Raw genomic sequence first — 19,439 nt, 5'->3', positions numbered from 1 at the left:
TCAATAAGTTAACATTTTATTCTTTCAAATTAAATCGTAATATGACAGGGTTCCATGCTGAATACTGTGGTAAGGACCTTGGGTCTGGTTTGAACGCTTGAGGGCTCTAATTACCTCCCATCGCTCGCCCGAGTGGGGAACTTAGGTATGAGAGAGAACAGGTTTGGGATATAACGTAGGGAGCTTGTAGCCGGTAACACTAGGATTTTGACCTTCAGTCCCTCCAGTCTCCTTAATGTTATGGCAAGATCTCACACGTATCTTAGGGCTGCTATAAGCTTTGAATAAAGGAGAAGGGTAACATCTGCTCCGTCCCTGGACTTACAGATTATTAACTGTTCGATAACCTGGTGATCTTGAGTCTTCTCTTACACTGCCTTATGTTGGGGGGTAGTGAGTGTGGCCCTGCGTACTTCAGACCTGTGGCCAAACTTTCCTCGTTATCTAGATAAACTAGAACACAAGAACTACCCGTAGTTTTACTTGCTTAGTACTAAGGAATTGAAGTAGAATCTCGTCTGCATTCCAGCACCTCGCATTCCTGGACACTTCATGCCAGGCCGGCACTGTAAGGCAGCTACTCATGATACTCAGCCACTGCTACTCACCTCCGCATGAACCAGGGCAGTGACCTCACCTTCATTAGGTTACCTGGCAACCAGATTCTTTTTTTCCTCAAAGCACTTCCTGTTAAACCATTGATTAATGTCCTTGGCTGTTTTGCCTCTTAAAGGCGGAATGAGTCTTCATTCAGGTCCTTTGTGTTGACTCCTGTAGTGCATGTTTTGTGTTTTCTTTCCATCATAGTTCACTTTACCGTAACATTCACTCCAGAAATTCACTCGCCTTCTGATAATCAAGTTTTTGAGTTTACCGAATGCTTACCAGAAATGGCTCACCAGATACTTAGATTAGTCGCTGAAGCTTCAGCGTTCTAGCAAGCTCGGCATCTCATGTATTTAAATTTTATGAATAGGCTGAGGATGTTTTGTCTTCAAGGTCCCTTATCATTAGCTTTATCTCTTCAATCTTTCAAATGCTTCTTCTTTTTACATTCATTATTAAACCTTGCCAGCTGATGGAGTTCTTTTCGGTCACTAGCTTCTACCATCTTTGTTTTTCAACGTTTCCTTCCCTTTTATCTTGTCAATTGTTTTCCTTCCAATTTGGATATAATTGAAGTCTCCCATTACTAGTAGCTGTGATCTAAATCTGCGATGTTTTTGGCAGCCCCTTTAAAGAATATTTATACGAGTTCTTGCTGTTTAGATTGTCTGTGGTTCTCTTCTTGGAGAAATATATATATATTGCGACCAGACTCCCCCATCACCTGCACGAAAGTTCTGTCAAACAGACATCCAGCGGTGACAAGCTTAGGTCTCGTGGCCCTAAGCTTAAATGTTTTATAGTTGGTGGGACGGGTTTTGATTGGTGATGGTTGTTGAGAGGCTCATAAGTTTGGTTCGGGGAGGATCTGGAGTTTGTGAAATGGCTTAATGTTCTTTGTCAGACTTGGTCGCTGATTGTGGCTCTCTACATTATGTATTTTTTGTACACATTATCATTTGTTTGGCCCCCTCCCTCTTCTTTGTGTAACTTTTTATGTAGCCGTTACTCTTGCAACCGCGAACGAATGTGTAGAGGTCTTGGCCTTTCTGTCTTCTTACAGTTCCCACTTCCAGTTCCCTATTACTTCCCTTTCGTGTGTTGCTCTCTTGTCGTCGCTCATCGCTAGTATCTACTTCCTTGGCTCGTCTCCCCACTGTGGTAGACCTTGGCTCGTCTCCCCACTGTGGTAGACCTTGGCTCGTCTCCCCACTGTGGTAGACCTTGGCTCGTCTTCCCACTGTGGTAGACCTTGGCTCGTCTCCCCACTGTGGTAGACCCTGGCTCGTCTCCCCACTGTGGTAGACCCTGGCTCGTCTCCCCACTGTGGTAGACCCTGGCTCGTCTCCCCACTGTGGTAGACCCTGGCTCGTCTCCCCACTGTGGTAGACCTTGGCTCATCTCCCCACTGTGGTAGACCTTGGCTCGTCTCCCCACTGTGGTAGACCTTGGCTCATCTCCCCACTGTGGTAGACCTTGGCTCGTCTCCCCACTGTGGTAGATCTTGGCTCGTCTCCCCACTGTGGTAAACCCTGGCTCGTCTCCCCACTGTGGTAGATCTTGGCTCGTCTCCCCACTGTGGTAGACCTTGGCTCGTCTCCCCACTGTGGTAGATCTTGGCTCGTCTCCCCACTGTGGTAGATCTTGGCTCGTCTCCCCACTGTGGTAGACCCTGGATCGTCTCCCCACTAAGGTAGACCTTGGCTCGTCTCCCCACTGTGGTAGACCCTGGTTCGTCTCCCCATCTGTGGTAGACCTTGGCTCGTCTCCCTACTGTGGTAGGCCTTGGCTCGTCTCCGCACTGTGGTAGACCTTGGCTCGTCTCCCCATCTGTGGTAGACCTTGGCTCGTCTCCCCATCTGTGGTAGACCTTGGCTCGTCTCCCCACTGTGGTAGACCCTGGCTCGTCTCCCTACTGTGGTAGGCCTTGGCTCGTCTCCCCACTGTGGTAGACCTTGGCTCGTCTCCCCACTGTGGTAGACCTTGGCTCGTCTCCCCACTGTGGTAGATCTTGGCTCGTCTCCCCACTGTGGTAGACCTTGGCTCGTCTCCCCACTGTGGTAGACCCTGGCTCGTCTCCCCACTGTGGTAGACCCTGGCTCGTCTCCCCACTGTGGTAGACCTTGGCTCGTCTCCCCACTGTGGTAGACCCTGGCTCGTCTCAACACTGTGGTAGACCTTGGCTCGTCTCAACACTGTGGTAGACCTTGGCTCGTCTCCCCACTGTGGTAGACCTTGGCTCGTCTCCCCACTGTGGTAGACCTTGGCTCGTCTCCCCACTGTGGTAGACCTTTTCTCGTCTCCCCACTGTGGTAGATCTTGGCTCGTCTCTCCACTGTGGTAGACCCTGGCTCGTCTCCCCACTGTGGTAGACCTTGGCTCGTCTCCCCACTGTGGTAGATCTTGGCTCGTCTCCCTACTGTGGTAGACCCTGGCTCGTCTCCCCACTGTGGTAGACCTTGGCTCGTCTCCCCACTGTGGTAGACCTTGGCTCGTCTCCCCACTGTGGTAGACCCTGGCTCGTCTCCCCATCTGTGGTAGACCTTGGCTCGTCTCCCTACTGTGGTAGACCCTGGCTCGTCTCCCCACTGTGGTAAACCTTGGCTCGTCTCCCCACTGTGGTAAACCTTGGCTCGTCTCCCCACTGTGGTAAACCTTGGCTCGTCTCCCCATCTGTGGTAGACCCTGGCTCGTCTCCCCACTGTGGTAGACCCTGGCTCGTCTCCCCACTGTGGTAAACCTTGGCTCGTCTCCCCACTGTGGTAGACCCTGGCTCGTCTCCGCACTGTGGTAGACCCTGGCTCGTCTCCGCACTGTGGTAGACCTTGGCTCGTCTCCCCACTGTGGTAGACCTTGGCTCGTCTCCCCACTGTGGTAGACCTTGGTTCGTCTCCCCACTGTGGTAGACCCTGGCTCGTGTCCCAACTGTGGTAAACTACTCACAGTTCTCCAGCTACAATCAGTATAAATCGGCTTCTTCCGTCTCCTGTTACAGTCTTGCCAGATACGTTTTCTTCCAAGAATTCCTATCCGGCTCCGAGTTTGTCATTTTTCACTTGTTTCCTCTTGTGCCTGCAGTCATCTCTTAAGTATTTTCGTGCTTTCTCCCTACTTTTATCTTATTCTTCCTACTGTTGTGTGTTAGTTCCTTCGTGTCTCAGGGAGCGGCGGGAAATCCTCTTTCCAGAACAGGTTTGCTGGAGCGACCGCAGCCTCAGAGCAGCCGGCAGCCTGATGCCCCAACAGGCCACACCGAAAACATGTTCTCGGTTGCCGGGCATAGTACACCCGGACGTAGAATCAAAGATGACAGACTAAAGATTGAATGTCCGCAGGCGCATCCCTAGGGTACGAATATTGGTCTGCTTATTGGTAAATTCAGTAGAATTTCTGGTTGCAATTCTTATACCATGTCGTAGCTCAGTCGATCAAGGCAGCGTCTGGGATGCTCTTGGACGTAGGTTCGAATCCTTGTCACGGCCCTTGTGAATTTGTTCATAATTTGTATTTTTGTAGCAGTACTTATTAACTACATTGGTGCTGTGCAAAAATTTTGCTAATTAACATTTTTCCTACAGTGACAAGATCAATAATTTTGCATAGACTAAGCAGTCACAGTTCAGCTGTACAGGCCAGTTGTTCCATAGACCAATACATTTGCTCTCGGAGAGATATATATTTGTAACAGCTGTCATCGTTTAATTTACTGTATTTTCACAATCCTTGATATGTTATCCATAATGTATGGAGAGTTGTTATGCAGAAATGAATGCGGGAAATAAAGACACAAAGTTGCCAATTGATTTACTACTAAAGAAAACAAAAGTGATTGTGTTACATAAGTTACCAACTTTAGATTTTGTTAAAGTTAAAGACAGTGATCTTGTGTTCCTTCTGAGACACAACCTCTAGCCCAGCTGGGAGCAGCTTGTGAAGGTCTTCCTTTTGCCGTTGTAGAAGTTGCTGTTCCTTAGACTGTTGCTTCTAAAGGAACTATTTTCACTGTTCTTTGTTTTCATTGTTTTTACTGAAGGGATGTAGATGTAAACATTGCAAAGGATGTTATAACCAAAAATGTATCAAGTATTTGAAACTCGATTAATTTTTCCTATCCAATTAAAGATACGAAATCTGAAATAGTTGCTAGGGTGTTTTTCTAAGATTTCGCCTCAGTGGTTCTGTAATGAGTTCTGATGGTTATTTGACGTCTTGGTGGTGTTCGACGCCTTGGTGGTGTTCGATACCTTGGTGGTGTTCGACGCCTTGGTGGTGTTCGATACCTTGGTGGTGTTCGATGTCCTGGTGGTGTTTTTAACGTCCAGCTTTAGTGAGACAGTCCTGTATCAGCTGACTCTGTAAGCGGAACAATATAAATGTTAATGCACTGAACACAAATGAACACTGTCAACTGTGCAAATGATGTCTAAAACAGTCATGTGACTTGAGGGGCTGTATAACAATGCTAGATGCTGCGAGACGCTACATACTGGGCGCTTCTCATAGGTGAACAGTTGGGAAATATCTCACTGGTTGATTAAATTATGAGGCGGGACTCAGGCACTCAAGATCACATATTTAGAAAAAAAAAGGTGTTTTATCCTACAATGTTGTTTATACAGACTGGCGCTCATGCTATACTTACAATGTTAGAGCTCTTTTTGAAGCAAGTAATAGTTTCCTGGACCTTACTGCAGATGGTGTCGTTGGAGTCTAACAGGCCAATCACATAGTTGTGGTACGTTTTAGCATCAGCTGTCAAAAGAAGAAACTAGTTACTAATTTTGCTGAGAATTATTGGGTACTTTATGATTCTCTTGCTGTAACAGTGAGTTAAAATATATATATATATATATATATATATATATATATATATATATATATATATATATATATATATATATGTATATATATATATATGTATATATATATACACATAGTAGCACTAGAGCAGCTCTAGCTACCTTAGAGCTACTCTATCTACTCCTCAGGGACTGAGTCGACGCCACCATACTCACTCATGCTGGATGCAGGCACGGTGACGCCTGTCACTGATTGCAAGCAGTCAGCCGAGGCTTGAATGATGGCCTGGGAGTTGGAACCGGTCATGATATCATCCTTGCAAGTTTTGATTAGTTGTTTATTAGCCTTGCAATAGGCCTCGGTCTTTCCCAGGTCAGTGCACAGCTGTTTCTCTGTAGGGAGAGGGAGTGATTGATTTTAACAGTGGATTGAATGAAGGCCCTCAACCCCTGTGTAGACCACAGGGAGGGAGAGTGAGGTTATATCCGCTACATTCTCCAGCTTCTCTATCAAAAGTCTTCTACACAACTTTTTTATATTTGGAAACATTTACAAAGTAACAGTGAGTCATATAGCAGAGTTTGTGTTACATTTACGTTCTTGCGAAACAGCTAAACCTTTGGTTAAGTTCTTCCTCTTTGTAATGTCAACTTACTGAAGTCTTCCCCTTGTGCAGCAGTGAAGCATTTTCCCAAGGGGAAGGCGCCTGGCCCGGGTGGACCGCCTGGACCGCCTGGGCCGCCTGGGCCGCCTGGGCCGCCTGGATCGCCTGTGCTAGCCGCAGTTGTAGTCCCGGCTACCAGCATGGCCAGAGCCACCGTCACCATCACAGATGTCATCGGGTTCATGATGGAAGTGCTGGGGGAAGACAGATGAGTTTTGATGTTAGTGCAGCAATGTTCACTTGTTGTTTATTTAGGGGCCCCGACGTCAGTGTGTCTACACCTCTCAACGCCTCCGAGAGGACCTCGTTCTCACCGCGGCGGAGATCTTTGAAAAGGTCTTTATCGTCGGAAGTGTCTCACCGGCTGACATCCTGGAGACCAGAGAAGGTGTTCACTTGCTCTTCTCCAGAGACCTGGACCTAGAGGAGCTATTCGCCGCCTCCACCACGACCACCCTACTAGACGCCGGCCTCACCCTCACTCCTCCACGACACTACCTGGCGGACACGACTGTGTTTGCCAGACACATCAGCGCATGGGTCTCCGCCCTCAGCGACGACGACATTCTCGCCAGCATCAACGCCCTGAACCCGACGCTGACCGCGGTAGTGGCCAAGACCAGCACCAACTCCAACAACACCAGCAGACCAACACTGAAAGTGACCTTCAGCACGGTCATCGAAGTGACCCACTGCACAGAACACGGACTTGAGTGCGCCGGAATCACCATTCCACCTGGCCAAGTGACCAAGGAACGATACACGGAGCTCCACAAGTGCTGCAGATACTTCCACTACACCAGGAAGTGCAGTGTCTGCGTCCAGGAGCACCTCTACACAGCCTGTTCATCCTCCCACCAAAGCTGCCTACTCTACAATGGCTCACACACTGCAATCACGCATGACTGTCTCCAACGGCAGGAGGAAATAAAAAGGATGCCGGCAAACACTACCTCACCTCAGCCCATTTAGCCAACCCGCCTATGTCCCCGGCCTTGTCAGAGAAAACACCTGGGGAAGCTGCTGCTCCCTCACCACCGCCTGGCCCCTCGCCTCTGCAACCCTCACTACCCCCAACCAAGTCTGCAGTTATCACCAACAACACCCTCCTGATGGTACTTCTACACCTCGCCGACAAATTGGCGGACAACGACGTCAACCTATAACATCAACCGACTGGTCACCGCAAATGGACTACCGACGGTGACGGTAACCGGTGACCTCCGAGCTCCTCCAGCTGCGGCCGGCCCGGCGTTCGACCTCACAACAGGCCCCACAACCAGTCCGGTAACAGGGACGCCATCCACCCTGGCTGCCCCTGCCAACGAAAATATCACCGAAGACGACGACGGACCGCCCAAAACTCCCACAACCGACACCAGGAAGCTCTCCACAGCGAAGACAAAAGTACTTGCCATGTGCTCTTCATTCCGCCCAGCGAGTTCAGTGGCAACGCACACACCAGACGAAAGCTGGTCCACACGTAACAATAAAATCAGCCGGAACAAATACCCGCACTCCACGTATGTCCACACCAACACCATGACTCCAACACTGACCTCCCCATTCTGAAGAAAGAATATCGCGACCCAGAATGCCACCGTAATTTCCCAGACGGACAAATGCCATTCCTCGAAAAGGACGACGATCCTGATGGTACCAAACTACCGAGGTTGTACTGTTCAAGTATAAAGCATCGCCTTGCACATTAAACTGCAACCTGGCGACCAAGGTTGTTTATATATACGGGCCATAAGACCCCATCCATCCACAGATCTCCAGTATCAGGTACTGATAATGACTCTAAAAAACCTCCACTTACCCATGCCACCTTTTGAATGACTTAGTCTTTATCAATCAATCTGCCAGGAGAGCCCCAGTTATGCTGTGGAGACTGGGGCTCAGTTCCCATCACCCGCTGGTGTCTGCCCGGCCACACTGCAACATGTCATGAAGACTACCAGTAGTCAGCGTTGATGACTATTAATATCAGTGATAACTTAAGTATTCAGATGGAACAACCTGTATGTGTACTGTGTCTTAATGTAAACTCAGTTGTAACGTGGCATAGAAAAATAACATAATAAACACGGAACTATTACAACACGTATGATTAGCAGAATGAATTTAATATAAAAGGTTGGACACAGTGCGCTGATTCTTCCGTGAATGAAGCCGAAGAGCTTCAATATTTATCAATACTCAGGAATACTTGCGTGGTCCAGCACACTGGTAATGACATGACTCGCCTGCAGAAGCAATGTTGCAGTTGAAAACGTTACCTGTAGCAGCGAGTCTTTCTCTCTCCAAGACAGGAGCTTAATGGTAAGAAGTAGCTGAAGAGGGAGCTCACCTGTACGTAGAGCGAGACAAGGCAAGAGGATGTGTGCAGGAGAAGCAGCCGGGTCCTTCTTATATACCCCTGGAGAACGCCTCGCACGATCGACCAGCGTCGATACAAATGACTGCCGGCTTCTGGGGACGTCGTCATGATGACCAGCGAGTTTCAACGGTCGCCGCATCCTGTTGCTGGCTGGTTCTGTCCCTTTTGGTCGATAAGCAGCTTTTGCTCACATCCAATTTTGGAGATAGTAGCAAGTCCTTCGATTTAGCGTTCAATAAGTTAACATTTTATTCTTTCAAATTAAATCGTAATATGACAGGGTTCCATGCTGAATACTGTGGTAAGGACCTTGGGTCTGGTTTGAACGCTTGAGGGCTCTAATTACCTCCCATCGCTCGCCCGAGTGGGGAAGTTAGGTATGAGAGAGAACAGGTTTGGGATATAACGTAGGGAGCTTGTAGCCGGTAACACGAGGATATGACCTTCATTCCCTCCAGTCTCCTTAATGTTATGGCAAGATTTCACACGTCTCTTAGGGCTGCTATAAGCTTTGAATAAAGGAGAAGGGTAACATCTGCTCCGTCCCTGGACTTACAGATTATTAACTGTTCGATAACCTGGTGATCTTGAGTCTTCTCTTACACTGCCTGGTGTTGGGGGGTAGTGAGTGTGGCCCTGCGTACTTCAGACCTGTGGCCAAACTTTCCTCGTTATCTAGATAAACTAGAACACAAGAACTACCCGTAGTTTTACTTGCTTAGTACTAAGGAATTGAAGTAGAATCTCGTCTGCATTCCAGCACCTCGCATTCCTGGATACTTCATGCCAGGCCGGCACTGTAAGGTAGCTACTCATGATACTCAGCCACTGCCACTTACCTCCGCATGAACCAGGGCAGTGACCTCACCTTCATTAGGTTACCTGGCAGTCAGATTCTTTTTTTCCTCAAAGCACTTCCTGTTAAACCATTGATTAATGTCCTTGGCTGTTTTGCCTCTTAAAGGAGGAATGAGTCTTCATTCAGGTCCTTTGTGTTTACTCATGTAGTGCATGTTTTGTGTTTTCTTTCCATCATAGTTCACTTTACCGTAACATTCACTCCAGAAATTCACTCGCCTTCTGTTAATCAAGTTTTTGAGTTTACCGAATGCTTACCAGAAATGGCTCACCAGATACTTGGATTAGTCGCCGAAGCTTCAGCGTTCTAGCAACCTCGGCATCTCATGTATTTAAATTTTATGAATAGGCTGAGGATGTTTTGTCTTCAAGGTCCCTTATCATTAGCTTTATCTCTTCTATCTTTCAAATGCTTCTTCTTTTTACATTCATTATTAAACCTTGCCAGCTGATGGAGTTCTTTTCTGTCACTAGCTTCTACCATCTTTGTTTTTCAACGTTTCCTTCCCTTTTATCTTGTCAATTGTTTTCCTTCCAATTTGGATATAATTGAAGTCTCCCATTACTAGTAGTTGTGATCTAAATCTGCGATGTTTTTGGCAGCCCCTTTAAAGAATATTTATATGAGTTCTTGCTGTTTAGATTGTCTGTGGTTCTCTTCTTGGAGAAATATATATATATTGCGACCAGACTCCCCCTTCACCTGCACAAAAGTTCTGTCAAACAGACATCCAGCGGTGACAAGCTTAGGTCTCGTGGCCCTAAGCTTAAATGCTTTATGGTTGGTGGGACGGGTTTTGATTGGTGATGGTTGTTGAGAGACTCATAAGTTTGGTTCGGGGAGGATCTGGAGTTTGTGAAATGGTTTAATGTTCTTTGTCAGACTTGGTCGCTACATTATGTATTTTTTTGTACATATTATCATTTTTTTTGCCCCCTCCCTCTTCTTTGTGTAACTTTTTATGTAGCCGTTACTCTTGCAACCGCGAACGAATGTGAAGAGGTCTTGGCCTTTCTGTCTTCTTACAGTTCCCACTTCCAGTTCCCTATTACTTCCCTTTCGTGTGTTGCTCTCTTGTCGCCGCTCATCGCTAGTATCTACTTCTTTGGCTCGTCTCCCCCACTGTGGTAGACCTTGGCTCGTCTCCCCACTGTGGTAGACCTTGGCTCGTGTCGCCACTGTGGTAGACCTTGGCTCGTCTCCCCACTGTGGTAGACCCTGGCTCGTGTCCCCACTGTGGTAGACCTTGGCTCGTCTCCCCACTGTGGTAGACCTTGACTCGTCTTAACACTGTGGTAGACCTTGGCTCGTCTCCCCACTGTGGTAGACCTTGGCTCGTCTCCCCACTGTGGTAGACCTTGGCTCGTCTCCCCACTGTGGTAGACCTTGGCTCGTCTCCCCACTGTGGTAGACCTTGGCTCGTCTCCCCACTGTGGTAGACCTTGGCTCGTCTCCCCACTGTGGTAGACCCTGGCTCGTCTCCCCACTGTGGTAGACCCTGGCTCGTCTCCCCACTGTGGTAGACCCTGGCTCGTCTCCCCACTGTGGTAGACCCTGGCTCGTCTCCCCACTGTGGTAAACCTTGGCTCGTCTCCCCACTGTGGTAGACCCTGGCTCGTCTCCCCACTGTGGTAGACCCTAGCTCGTCTCCCCACTGTGGTAGACCTTGGCTCGTCTCCCCACTGTGGTAGACCCTGGCTCGTCTCCCCACTGTGGTAGACCTTGGCTCGTCTCCCCACTGTGGTAGACCTTGGCTCGTCTCCCCACTGTGGTAGATCTTGGCTCGTCTCCCCACTGTGGTAGACCTTGGCTCGTCTCAACACTGTGGTAAACTACTCACAGTTCTCCAGCTACAATCGGTATAAATCGGCTTCTTCCGTCTCCTGTTACAGTCTTGCCAGATACGTTTTCTTCCAAGAATTCCTATCCGGCTCCGAGTTTTTCATTTTTCACTTGTTTCCTCTTTCCCCTGCAGTCATCTCTTAAGTATTTTCGTGCTTTCTCCCTACTTTTATCTTATTCTTCCTACTGTTGTGTGTTAGTTCCTTCGTGTCTCAGGGAGCGGCGGGAAATCCTCTTCCCAGAACAGGTTTGCTGGAGCGACCGCAGCCTCAGAGCAGCCGGCAGCCTGATGCCCCAACAGGCCACACCGAAAACATGTTCTCGGTTGCCGGGCATAGTACACCCGGACGTAGAATCAAAGATGACAGACTAAAGATTGAATGTCCGCAGGCGCATCCCTAGGGTACGAATATTGGTCTGCTTATTGGTAAATTCAGTAGAATTTCTGGTTGCAATTCTTATACCATGTCGTAGCTCAGTCGATCAAGGCAGCGTCTGGGATGCTCTCGGACGTAGGTTCGAATCCTTGTCACGGCCCTTGTGAATTTGTTCATAATTTGTATTTTTGTAGCAGTACTTATTAACTACATTGGTGCTGTGCAAAAATTTTGCTAATTAACATTTTTCCTACAGTGACAAGATCAATAATTTTGCATAGACTAAGCAGTCACAGTTCAGCTGTACAGGCCAGTTGTTCCATAGACCAATACATTTGCTCTCGGAGAGATATATATTTGTAACAGCTGTCATCGTTTAATTTACTGTATTTTCACAATCCTTGATATGTTATCCATAATGTATGGAGAGGTGTTATGCAGAAATGAATGCGGGAAATAAAGACACAAAGTTGCCAATTGATTTACTACTAAAGAAAACAAAAGTGATTGTGTTACATAAGTTACCAACTTTAGATTTTGTTAAAGTTAAAGACAGTGATCTTGTGTTCCTTCTGAGACACAACCTCTAGCCCAGCTGGGAGCAGCTTGTGAAGGTCTTCCTTTTGCCGTTGTTGAAGTTGCTGTTCCTTAGACTGTTGCTTCTAAAGGAACTATTTTCACTGTTCTTTGTTTTCATTGTTTTTACTGAAGGGATGTAGATGTAAACATTGCAAAGGATGTTATAACCAAAAATGTATCAAGTATTTGAAACTCGATTAATTTTTCCTTTCCAATTAAAGATACGAAATCTGAAATAGTTGCTAGGGTGTTTTTCTAAGATTTCGCCTCAGTGGTTCTGTAATGAGTTCTGATGGTTATTTGACGTCTTGGTGGTGTTCGACGCCTTGGTGGTGTTCGATACCTTGGTGGTGTTCGACGCCTTGGTGGTGTTCGATACCTTGGTGGTGTTCGATGTCCTGGTGGTGTTTTTAACGTCCAGCTTTAGTGAGACAGTCCTGTATCAGCTGACTCTGTAAGCGGAACAATATAAATGTTAATGCACTGAACACAAATGAACACTGTCAACTGTGCAAATGATGTCTAAAACAGTCATGTGACTTGAGGGGCTGTATAACAATGCTAGATGCTGCGAGACGCTACATACTGGACACTTGTCATAGGTGAACAGTTGGGAAATATCTCACTGGTTGATTAAATTATGAGGCGGGACTCAGGCACTCAAGATCACATATTTAGAAAAAAAAAGGTGTTTTATCCTACAATGTTGTTTATACAGACTGGCGCTCATGCTATACTTACAATGTTAGAGCTCTTTTTGAAGCAAGTAATAGTTTCCTGGACCTTACTGCAGATGGTGTCGTTGGAGTCTAACAGGCCAACCACATAGTTGTGGTACGTTTTAGCATCAGCTGTCAAAAGAAGAAACTAGTTACTAATTTTGCTGAGAATTATTGGGTACTTTATGATTCTCTTGCTGTAACAGTGAGTTAAAATATATATATATATATATATATATATATATATATATATATATATATATATATATATATATATATATATATGTATATGTATATGTATATATGTATATATGTATATATGTATATATATATATATATATATATATATATATATATACATATGTACATATGTATATATATATACACATAGTAGCACTAGAGCAGCTCTAGCTACCTTAGAGCTACTCTATCTACTCCTCAGGGACTGAGTCGACGCCACCATACTCACTCATGCTGGATGCAGGCACGGTGACGCCTGTCACTGATTGCAAGCAGTCAGCCGAGGCTTGAATGATAGCCTGGGAGTTGGAACCGGTCATGATATCATCCTTGCAAGTTTTGATTAGTTGTTTATTAGCCTTGCAATAGGCCTCGGTCTTTCCCAGGTCAGTGCACAGCTGTTTCTCTGTAGGGAGAGGGAATGATTGGTTTTAACAGTGGATTGAATGAAGGCCCTCAACCCCTGTGTAGACCACAGGGAGGGAGAGTGAGGTTATATCCGCTACATTCTCGAGCTTCTCTATCAAAAGTCTTCTACACAACTTTTTTTTATTTGGAAACATTTACAAAGTAACAACGAGTCATATAGCAGAGTTCGTGTTACATTTACGTTCTTGCAAAACAGCTAAACCTTTGGTTAAGTTCTTCCTCTTTGTAATGTCAACTTACTGAAGTCTTCCCCTTGTGCAGCAGTGAAGCATTTTCCCAAGGGGAAGGCGCCTGGCCCGGGTGGACCGCCTGGACCGCCTGGGCCGCCTGGGCCGCCTGTGCTAGCCGCAGTTGTAGTCCCGGCTACCAGCATGGCCAGAGCCACCGTCACCATCACAGATGTCATCGGGTTCATGATGGAAGTGCTGGGGGAAGACAGATGAGTTTTGATGTTAGTGCAGCAATGTTCACTTGTTGTTTATTTAGGAGCCCCGACGTCAGTGTGTCTACACCTCTTAACGCCTCCGAGAGGACCTCGTTCTCACCGCGGCGGAGATCTTTGAAAATGGCCCCTACCGTCGGAAGTGTCTCACCGGCTGACATCCTGGAGACCAGAGAAGGTGTTCACTTGCTCTTCTCCAGAGACCTGGACCTAGAGGAGCTATTCGCCGCCTCCACCACGACCACCCTACTAGACGCCGGCCTCACCCCCACTCCTCCACGACGCTACCTGGCGGACACGACTGTGTTTGCCAGACACATCAGCGCCGCCCTCAGCGACGACGACATTCTCGCCAGCATCAACGACCTGAACCCGACGCTGACCGCGGTAGTGGCCAAGACCAGCACCAACAACACCCGCAGACTAACACTGAAAGTGACCTTCAGCACGGTCATCGAAGTGACCCACAGCACAGAACACGGACTTGAGTGCGCCGGAATCACCATTCTACCTGGCCAATGACCAAGGAACGATACACGGAGCTCCACAAGTGCTACAGATACTTCCACTACACCAGGAAGTGCAGTGTCTGCGTCCAGGAGCACCTCTACACAGCCTGTTCATCCTCCCACCAAAGCTGCCTACTCTACAATGGCTCACACACTGCAATCACGCATGACTGTCTCCACCGGCAGGAGGAAATAAAAAGGATGCCGGCAAACACTACCTCACCTCAGCCCATTTAGCCAACCCGCCTACGTCCCCGGCCTTGTCAGAGAAAACACCTGGGGAAGCTGCTGCTCCCTCACCACCGCCTGGCCCCTCGCCTCTGCAACCCTCACTACCCCCAACCAAGTCTGCAGTTATCACCAACAACACCCTCCTGACGATACTTCTACACCTCGCCGACAAATTGGCGGACAACGACGTCAACCTATAACATCAACCGACTGGTCACCGCAAATGGACTACCGACGGTGACGGTAACCGGTGACCTCCGAGCTCCTCCAGCTGCGGCCGGCCCGCGCGTTCGACCTCACAACAGGCCCCACAACCAGTCCGGTAACAGGGACGCCATCCACCCTGGCTGCCCCTGCCAACGAAAATATCACTGAAGACGACGACGGACCGCCCGAAACTCCCACAACCGACACCAGGAAGCTCTCCACAGCGAAGACAAAAGTACTTGCCATGTGCTCTTCATTCCGCCCAGCGAGTTCAGTGGCAACACACACATCAGACGAAAGCTGGTCCACATGTAACAATAAAATCAGCCAGAACAAATACCCGCACTCCACGTATGTCGACACCAACACCATGACTCCAACACTGACCTCCCCATTCTGAAGAAAGAATATCGCTACCCAGAATGCCACCGCAAATTCCCAGACGGACAAATGCCATTCCTCGAAAAGGACGACGATCCTGATGGTACCAAACTACCGAGGTTGTACTGTTCAAGTATAAAGCATCGCCTTGCACATTAAACTACAACCTGGCGACCAAGGTTGTTTATATATACGGGCCATAAGACCCCATCCATCCACAGATCTCCAGTATCAGGTACTGATAATGACTAAAAAACCTCCTATTACCCATGCCACCTTTTGAATGACTTAGTCTTTATCAATCAGTCTGCCAGGAGAGCCCCAGTTATGCTGTGGAGTCTTGGGCTCAGTTCCCATCACCCGCTGGTGTCTGCCCGGCCACACCGCAACATGTCATGAAGACTACCGGTGGTCAGCGTTGATGACTATTAACATCAGTGATAACTTAAGTATTCAAATGGAACAACCTGTATGTGTACTGTGTCTTAATGTAAACTTAGTTGTAACGTGGCATAGAAAAATAACATAATAAACACGGAACTATTACAACACGTACGATAAGCAGAATGAATTTAATATAAAAGGTTGGACACAGTGCGCTGATTCTTCCGTGAATGAAGCCGAAGAGCTTCAATATTTATCAATACTCAGGAATACTTGCGTGGTCCAGCACACTGGTAATGACATGACTCGCCTGCAGAAGCAATGTTGCAGTTGAAAACGTTACCTGTAGCAGCGAGTCTTTTTTCCCTCCAAGACAGGAGCTTAATGGTAAGAAGCAGCTGAAGAGGGAGCTCACCTGTACGTAGAGCGAGACAAGGCTAGAGGACGTGTGCAGGAGAAGCAGCCGGGTCCTTCTTATATACCCCTGGAGAACGCCTCGCACGATCGACCAGCGTCGATACAAATGACTGCCGGCTTCTGGGGACGTCGTCATGATGACCAGCGAGTTTCAACGGTCGCCGCATCCTGTTGCTGGCTGGTTCTGTCCCTTTTGGTCGATAAGCAGCTTTTGCTCTCATCCAATTTTGGAGATAGTAGCAAGCCCTTCGATTTAGCGTTCAATAAGTTAACATTTTATTCTTTCAAATTAAATCGTAATATGACAGGGTTCCATGCTGAATACTGTGGTAAGGACCTTAGGTCTGGCTTGAACGCTTGAGGGCTTTAATTACCTCCCATCGCTCGCCCGAGTGGGGAACTTAGGTATGAGAGAGAACAGGTTTGGGATATAACGTAGGGAGCTTGTAGCCGGTAACACGAGGATTTTGACCTTCAGTCCCTCCAGTCTCCTTAATGTTATGGCAAGATCTCACACGTATCTTAGGGCTTCTATAAGCTTTGAATAAAGGAGAAGGGCAACATCAGGTCTGTCCCTGGACTTACAGATTATTAGCTGTTCGATAACCTGGTAATCTTGAGTCTTCTCTTACACTGCCTGGTGTTGGGGGGTAGTGAGTGTGGCCCTGCGTACTTCAGACCTGTGGCCAAACTTTCCTCGTTATCTAGATAAACTAGAACACAAGAACTACCCGTAGTTTTACTTGCTTAGTACTAAGGAATTGAAGTAGAATCTCGTCTGCATTCCAGCACCTCGCATTCCTGGACACTTCATGCCAGGCCGGCACTGTAAGGCAGCTACTCATGATACTCAGCCACTGCCACTCACCTCCGCATGAACCAGGGCAGTGACCTCACCTTCATTAGGTTACCTGGCAACCAGATTCTTTTTTTCCTCAAAGCACTTCCTGTTAAACCATTGATTAATGTCCTTGGCTGTTTTGCCTCTTAAAGGAGGAATGAGTCTTCATTCAGGTCCTTTGTGTTTACTCATGTAGTGCATGTTTTGTGTTTTCTTTCCATCATAGTTCACTTTACCATAACATTCACTCCAGAAATTCACTCGCCTTCTGATAATCAAGCTTTTTGAGTTTACCGAATGCTTACCAGAAATGGCTCACCAGATACTTAGATTAGTCGCCGAAGTTTCAGCGTTCTAGCAAGCTCGGCATCTCATGTATTTAAATTTTATGAATTGGCTGAGGATGTTTTGTCCTCAAGGTCCCTTATCATTAGCTTTACCTCTTCAATCTTTCAAATGCTTCATCTTTTTACATTCATTATTAAACCGTGCCAGCTAATAGAGTTCTTTTCTGTCACTAGCTTCTACCATCTTTGTTTTTCAACATTTCCTTCCCTTTTATCTGGTCAATTGTTTTCCTTCCAATTTGGGTATAATTGAAGTCTCCCATTACTAGTAGCTGTGATCTAAATCTGCCATGCTTTTGGCAGCCCCTTTAAAGAATATTTATACGAGTTCTTGCTGTTTAGATTGTCTGTGGTTCTCTTCTTGGAGAAATATATATATTGCGACCAGACTCCCCCATCACCTGCACGACGGTTATGTCAAACAGACATCCAGCAGTGACAAGCTTAGGTCTCGTGGCCCTAAGCTTAAGTGGTGTGTGGTTGGTGGGACGGGTTTTGATTGGTGATGGTTGTTGAGAGGCTCATAAGTTTGGTTCGGGGAGGATCTGGAGTTTGTGAAATGGTTTAATGTTCTTTGTCAGACTTGGTCGCTACATTATGTATTTTTTGTACATATTATCATTTTTTTTTTGCCCCCTCCCTCTTCTTTGTGTAACTTTTTATGTAGCCGTTACTCTTGCAACCACGAACGAATGTGAAGAGGTCTTGGCCTTTCTGTCTTCTTACAGTTCCCACTTCCAGTTCCCTATTACTTCCCTTTCGTGTGTTGCTCTCTTGTCGCCGCTCATTCGCTGTAGTATCTACTTCCTTGGCTCGTCTCCCCACTGTGGTAGACCCTGGCTCGTCTCCCCACTGTGGTAGACCCTGGCTCGTCTCCCCACTGTGGTAGACCCTGGCTCGTCTCCCCACTGTGGTAGACCCTGGCTCAGTCTCCCCACTGTGGTAGACCTTGGCTCGTCTCCCCACTGTGGTAGACCTTGGCTCAGTCTCCCCACTGTGGTAGACCTTGGCTCATCTCCCCACTGTGGTAGACCTTGGCTCGTCTCCCCACTGTGGTAGATCCTTGGCTCGTCTCCCCACTGTGGTAGACCCTTGGCTCGTCTCCCCACTGTGGTAGACCTTGGCTCGTCTCCCCACTGTGGTAGACCTTGGCTCGTCTCCCCACTGTGGTAGACCTTGGCTCGTCTCCCCACTGTGGTAGATCTTGGCTCGTCTCCCCACTGTGGTAGATCCTTGGCTCGTCTCCCCACTGTGGTAGACCTTGGCTCGTCTCCCCACTGTGGTAGACCCTGGTTCGTCTCCCCATCTGTGGTAGACCCTGGTTCGTCTCCCATCTGTGGTAGACCTTGGCTCGTCTCCCTACTGTGGTAGGCCTTGGCTCGTCTCCGCACTGTGGTAGACCTTGGCTCGTCTCCCCATCTGTGGTAGACCTTGGCTCGTCTCCCCACTGTGGTAGACCCTGGCTCGTCTCCCTACTGTGGTAGGCCTTGGCTCGTCTCCCCACTGTGGTAGACCTTGGCTCGTCTCCCCACTGTGGTAGATCTTGGCTCGTCTCCCCACTGTGGTAGATCTTGGCTCGTCTCCCCACTGTGGTAGACCTTGGCTCGTCTCCCCACTGTGGTAGACCCTGGCTCGTCTCCCCACTGTGGTAGACCCTGGCTCGTCTCCCCACTGTGGTAGACCTTGGCTCGTCTCCCCACTGTGGTAGACCCTGGCTCGTCTCCCCACTGTGGTAGACCTTGGCTCGTCTCAACACTGTGGTAGACCTTGGCTCGTCTCCCCACTGTGGTAGACCTTGGCTCGTCTCCCCACTGTGGTAGACCTTGGCTCGTCTCCCCACTGTGGTAGACCTTTTCTCGTCTCCCCACTGTGGTAGACCTTTTCTCGTCTCCCCACTGTGGTAGATCTTGGCTCGTCTCTCCACTGTGGTAGACCCTGGCTCGTCTCCCCACTGTGGTAGACCTTGGCTCGTCTCCCCACTGTGGTAGATCTTGGCTCGTCTCCCCACTGTGGTAGACCCTGGCTCGTCTCCCCACTGTGGTAGACCTTGGCTCGTCTCCCCACTGTGGTAGACCTTGGCTCGTCTCCCCACTGTGGTAGACCCTGGCTCGTCTCCCCATCTGTGGTAGACCTTGGCTCGTCTCCCTACTGTGATAGACCCTGGCTCGTCTCCCCACTGTGG

At 48.0% G+C, this 19,439-nt stretch overlaps 2 protein-coding genes across 2 annotated transcripts; both read right to left on the bottom strand.

Moving 5' to 3' along the window:
* Positions 1–4,398: 4,398 nt before the first annotated feature.
* Positions 4,399–8,549, bottom strand: LOC138360000 (uncharacterized). Its single transcript, XM_069319879.1, has 5 exons — positions 8,424–8,549; positions 6,062–6,264; positions 5,622–5,798; positions 5,249–5,358; positions 4,399–4,959 (listed from the first exon to the last, which is right to left on the bottom strand). The coding sequence occupies exons 2-5, from the start codon at positions 6,252–6,254 to the stop codon at positions 4,918–4,920; spliced, it is 522 nt and encodes a 173-aa protein (XP_069175980.1). The 5' UTR covers positions 6,255–6,264; positions 8,424–8,549; the 3' UTR covers positions 4,399–4,917.
* Positions 8,550–12,001: 3,452 nt separating this feature from the next.
* On the bottom strand, positions 12,002–16,103 carry LOC138360002 (uncharacterized). The gene is made up of 5 exons (XM_069319883.1): positions 16,068–16,103; positions 13,739–13,923; positions 13,299–13,475; positions 12,852–12,961; positions 12,002–12,562 (listed from the first exon to the last, which is right to left on the bottom strand). The coding sequence occupies exons 2-5, from the start codon at positions 13,911–13,913 to the stop codon at positions 12,521–12,523; spliced, it is 504 nt and encodes a 167-aa protein (XP_069175984.1). The 5' UTR covers positions 13,914–13,923; positions 16,068–16,103; the 3' UTR covers positions 12,002–12,520.
* Positions 16,104–19,439: the final 3,336 nt, after the last annotated feature.

Source organism: Procambarus clarkii, chromosome 94 (assembly GCF_040958095.1).
Source record: "Procambarus clarkii isolate CNS0578487 chromosome 94, FALCON_Pclarkii_2.0, whole genome shotgun sequence".
NCBI lineage: Eukaryota > Metazoa > Arthropoda > Malacostraca > Decapoda > Cambaridae > Procambarus > Procambarus clarkii.
This window is presented reverse-complemented; position numbering and strand designations above follow the sequence as displayed.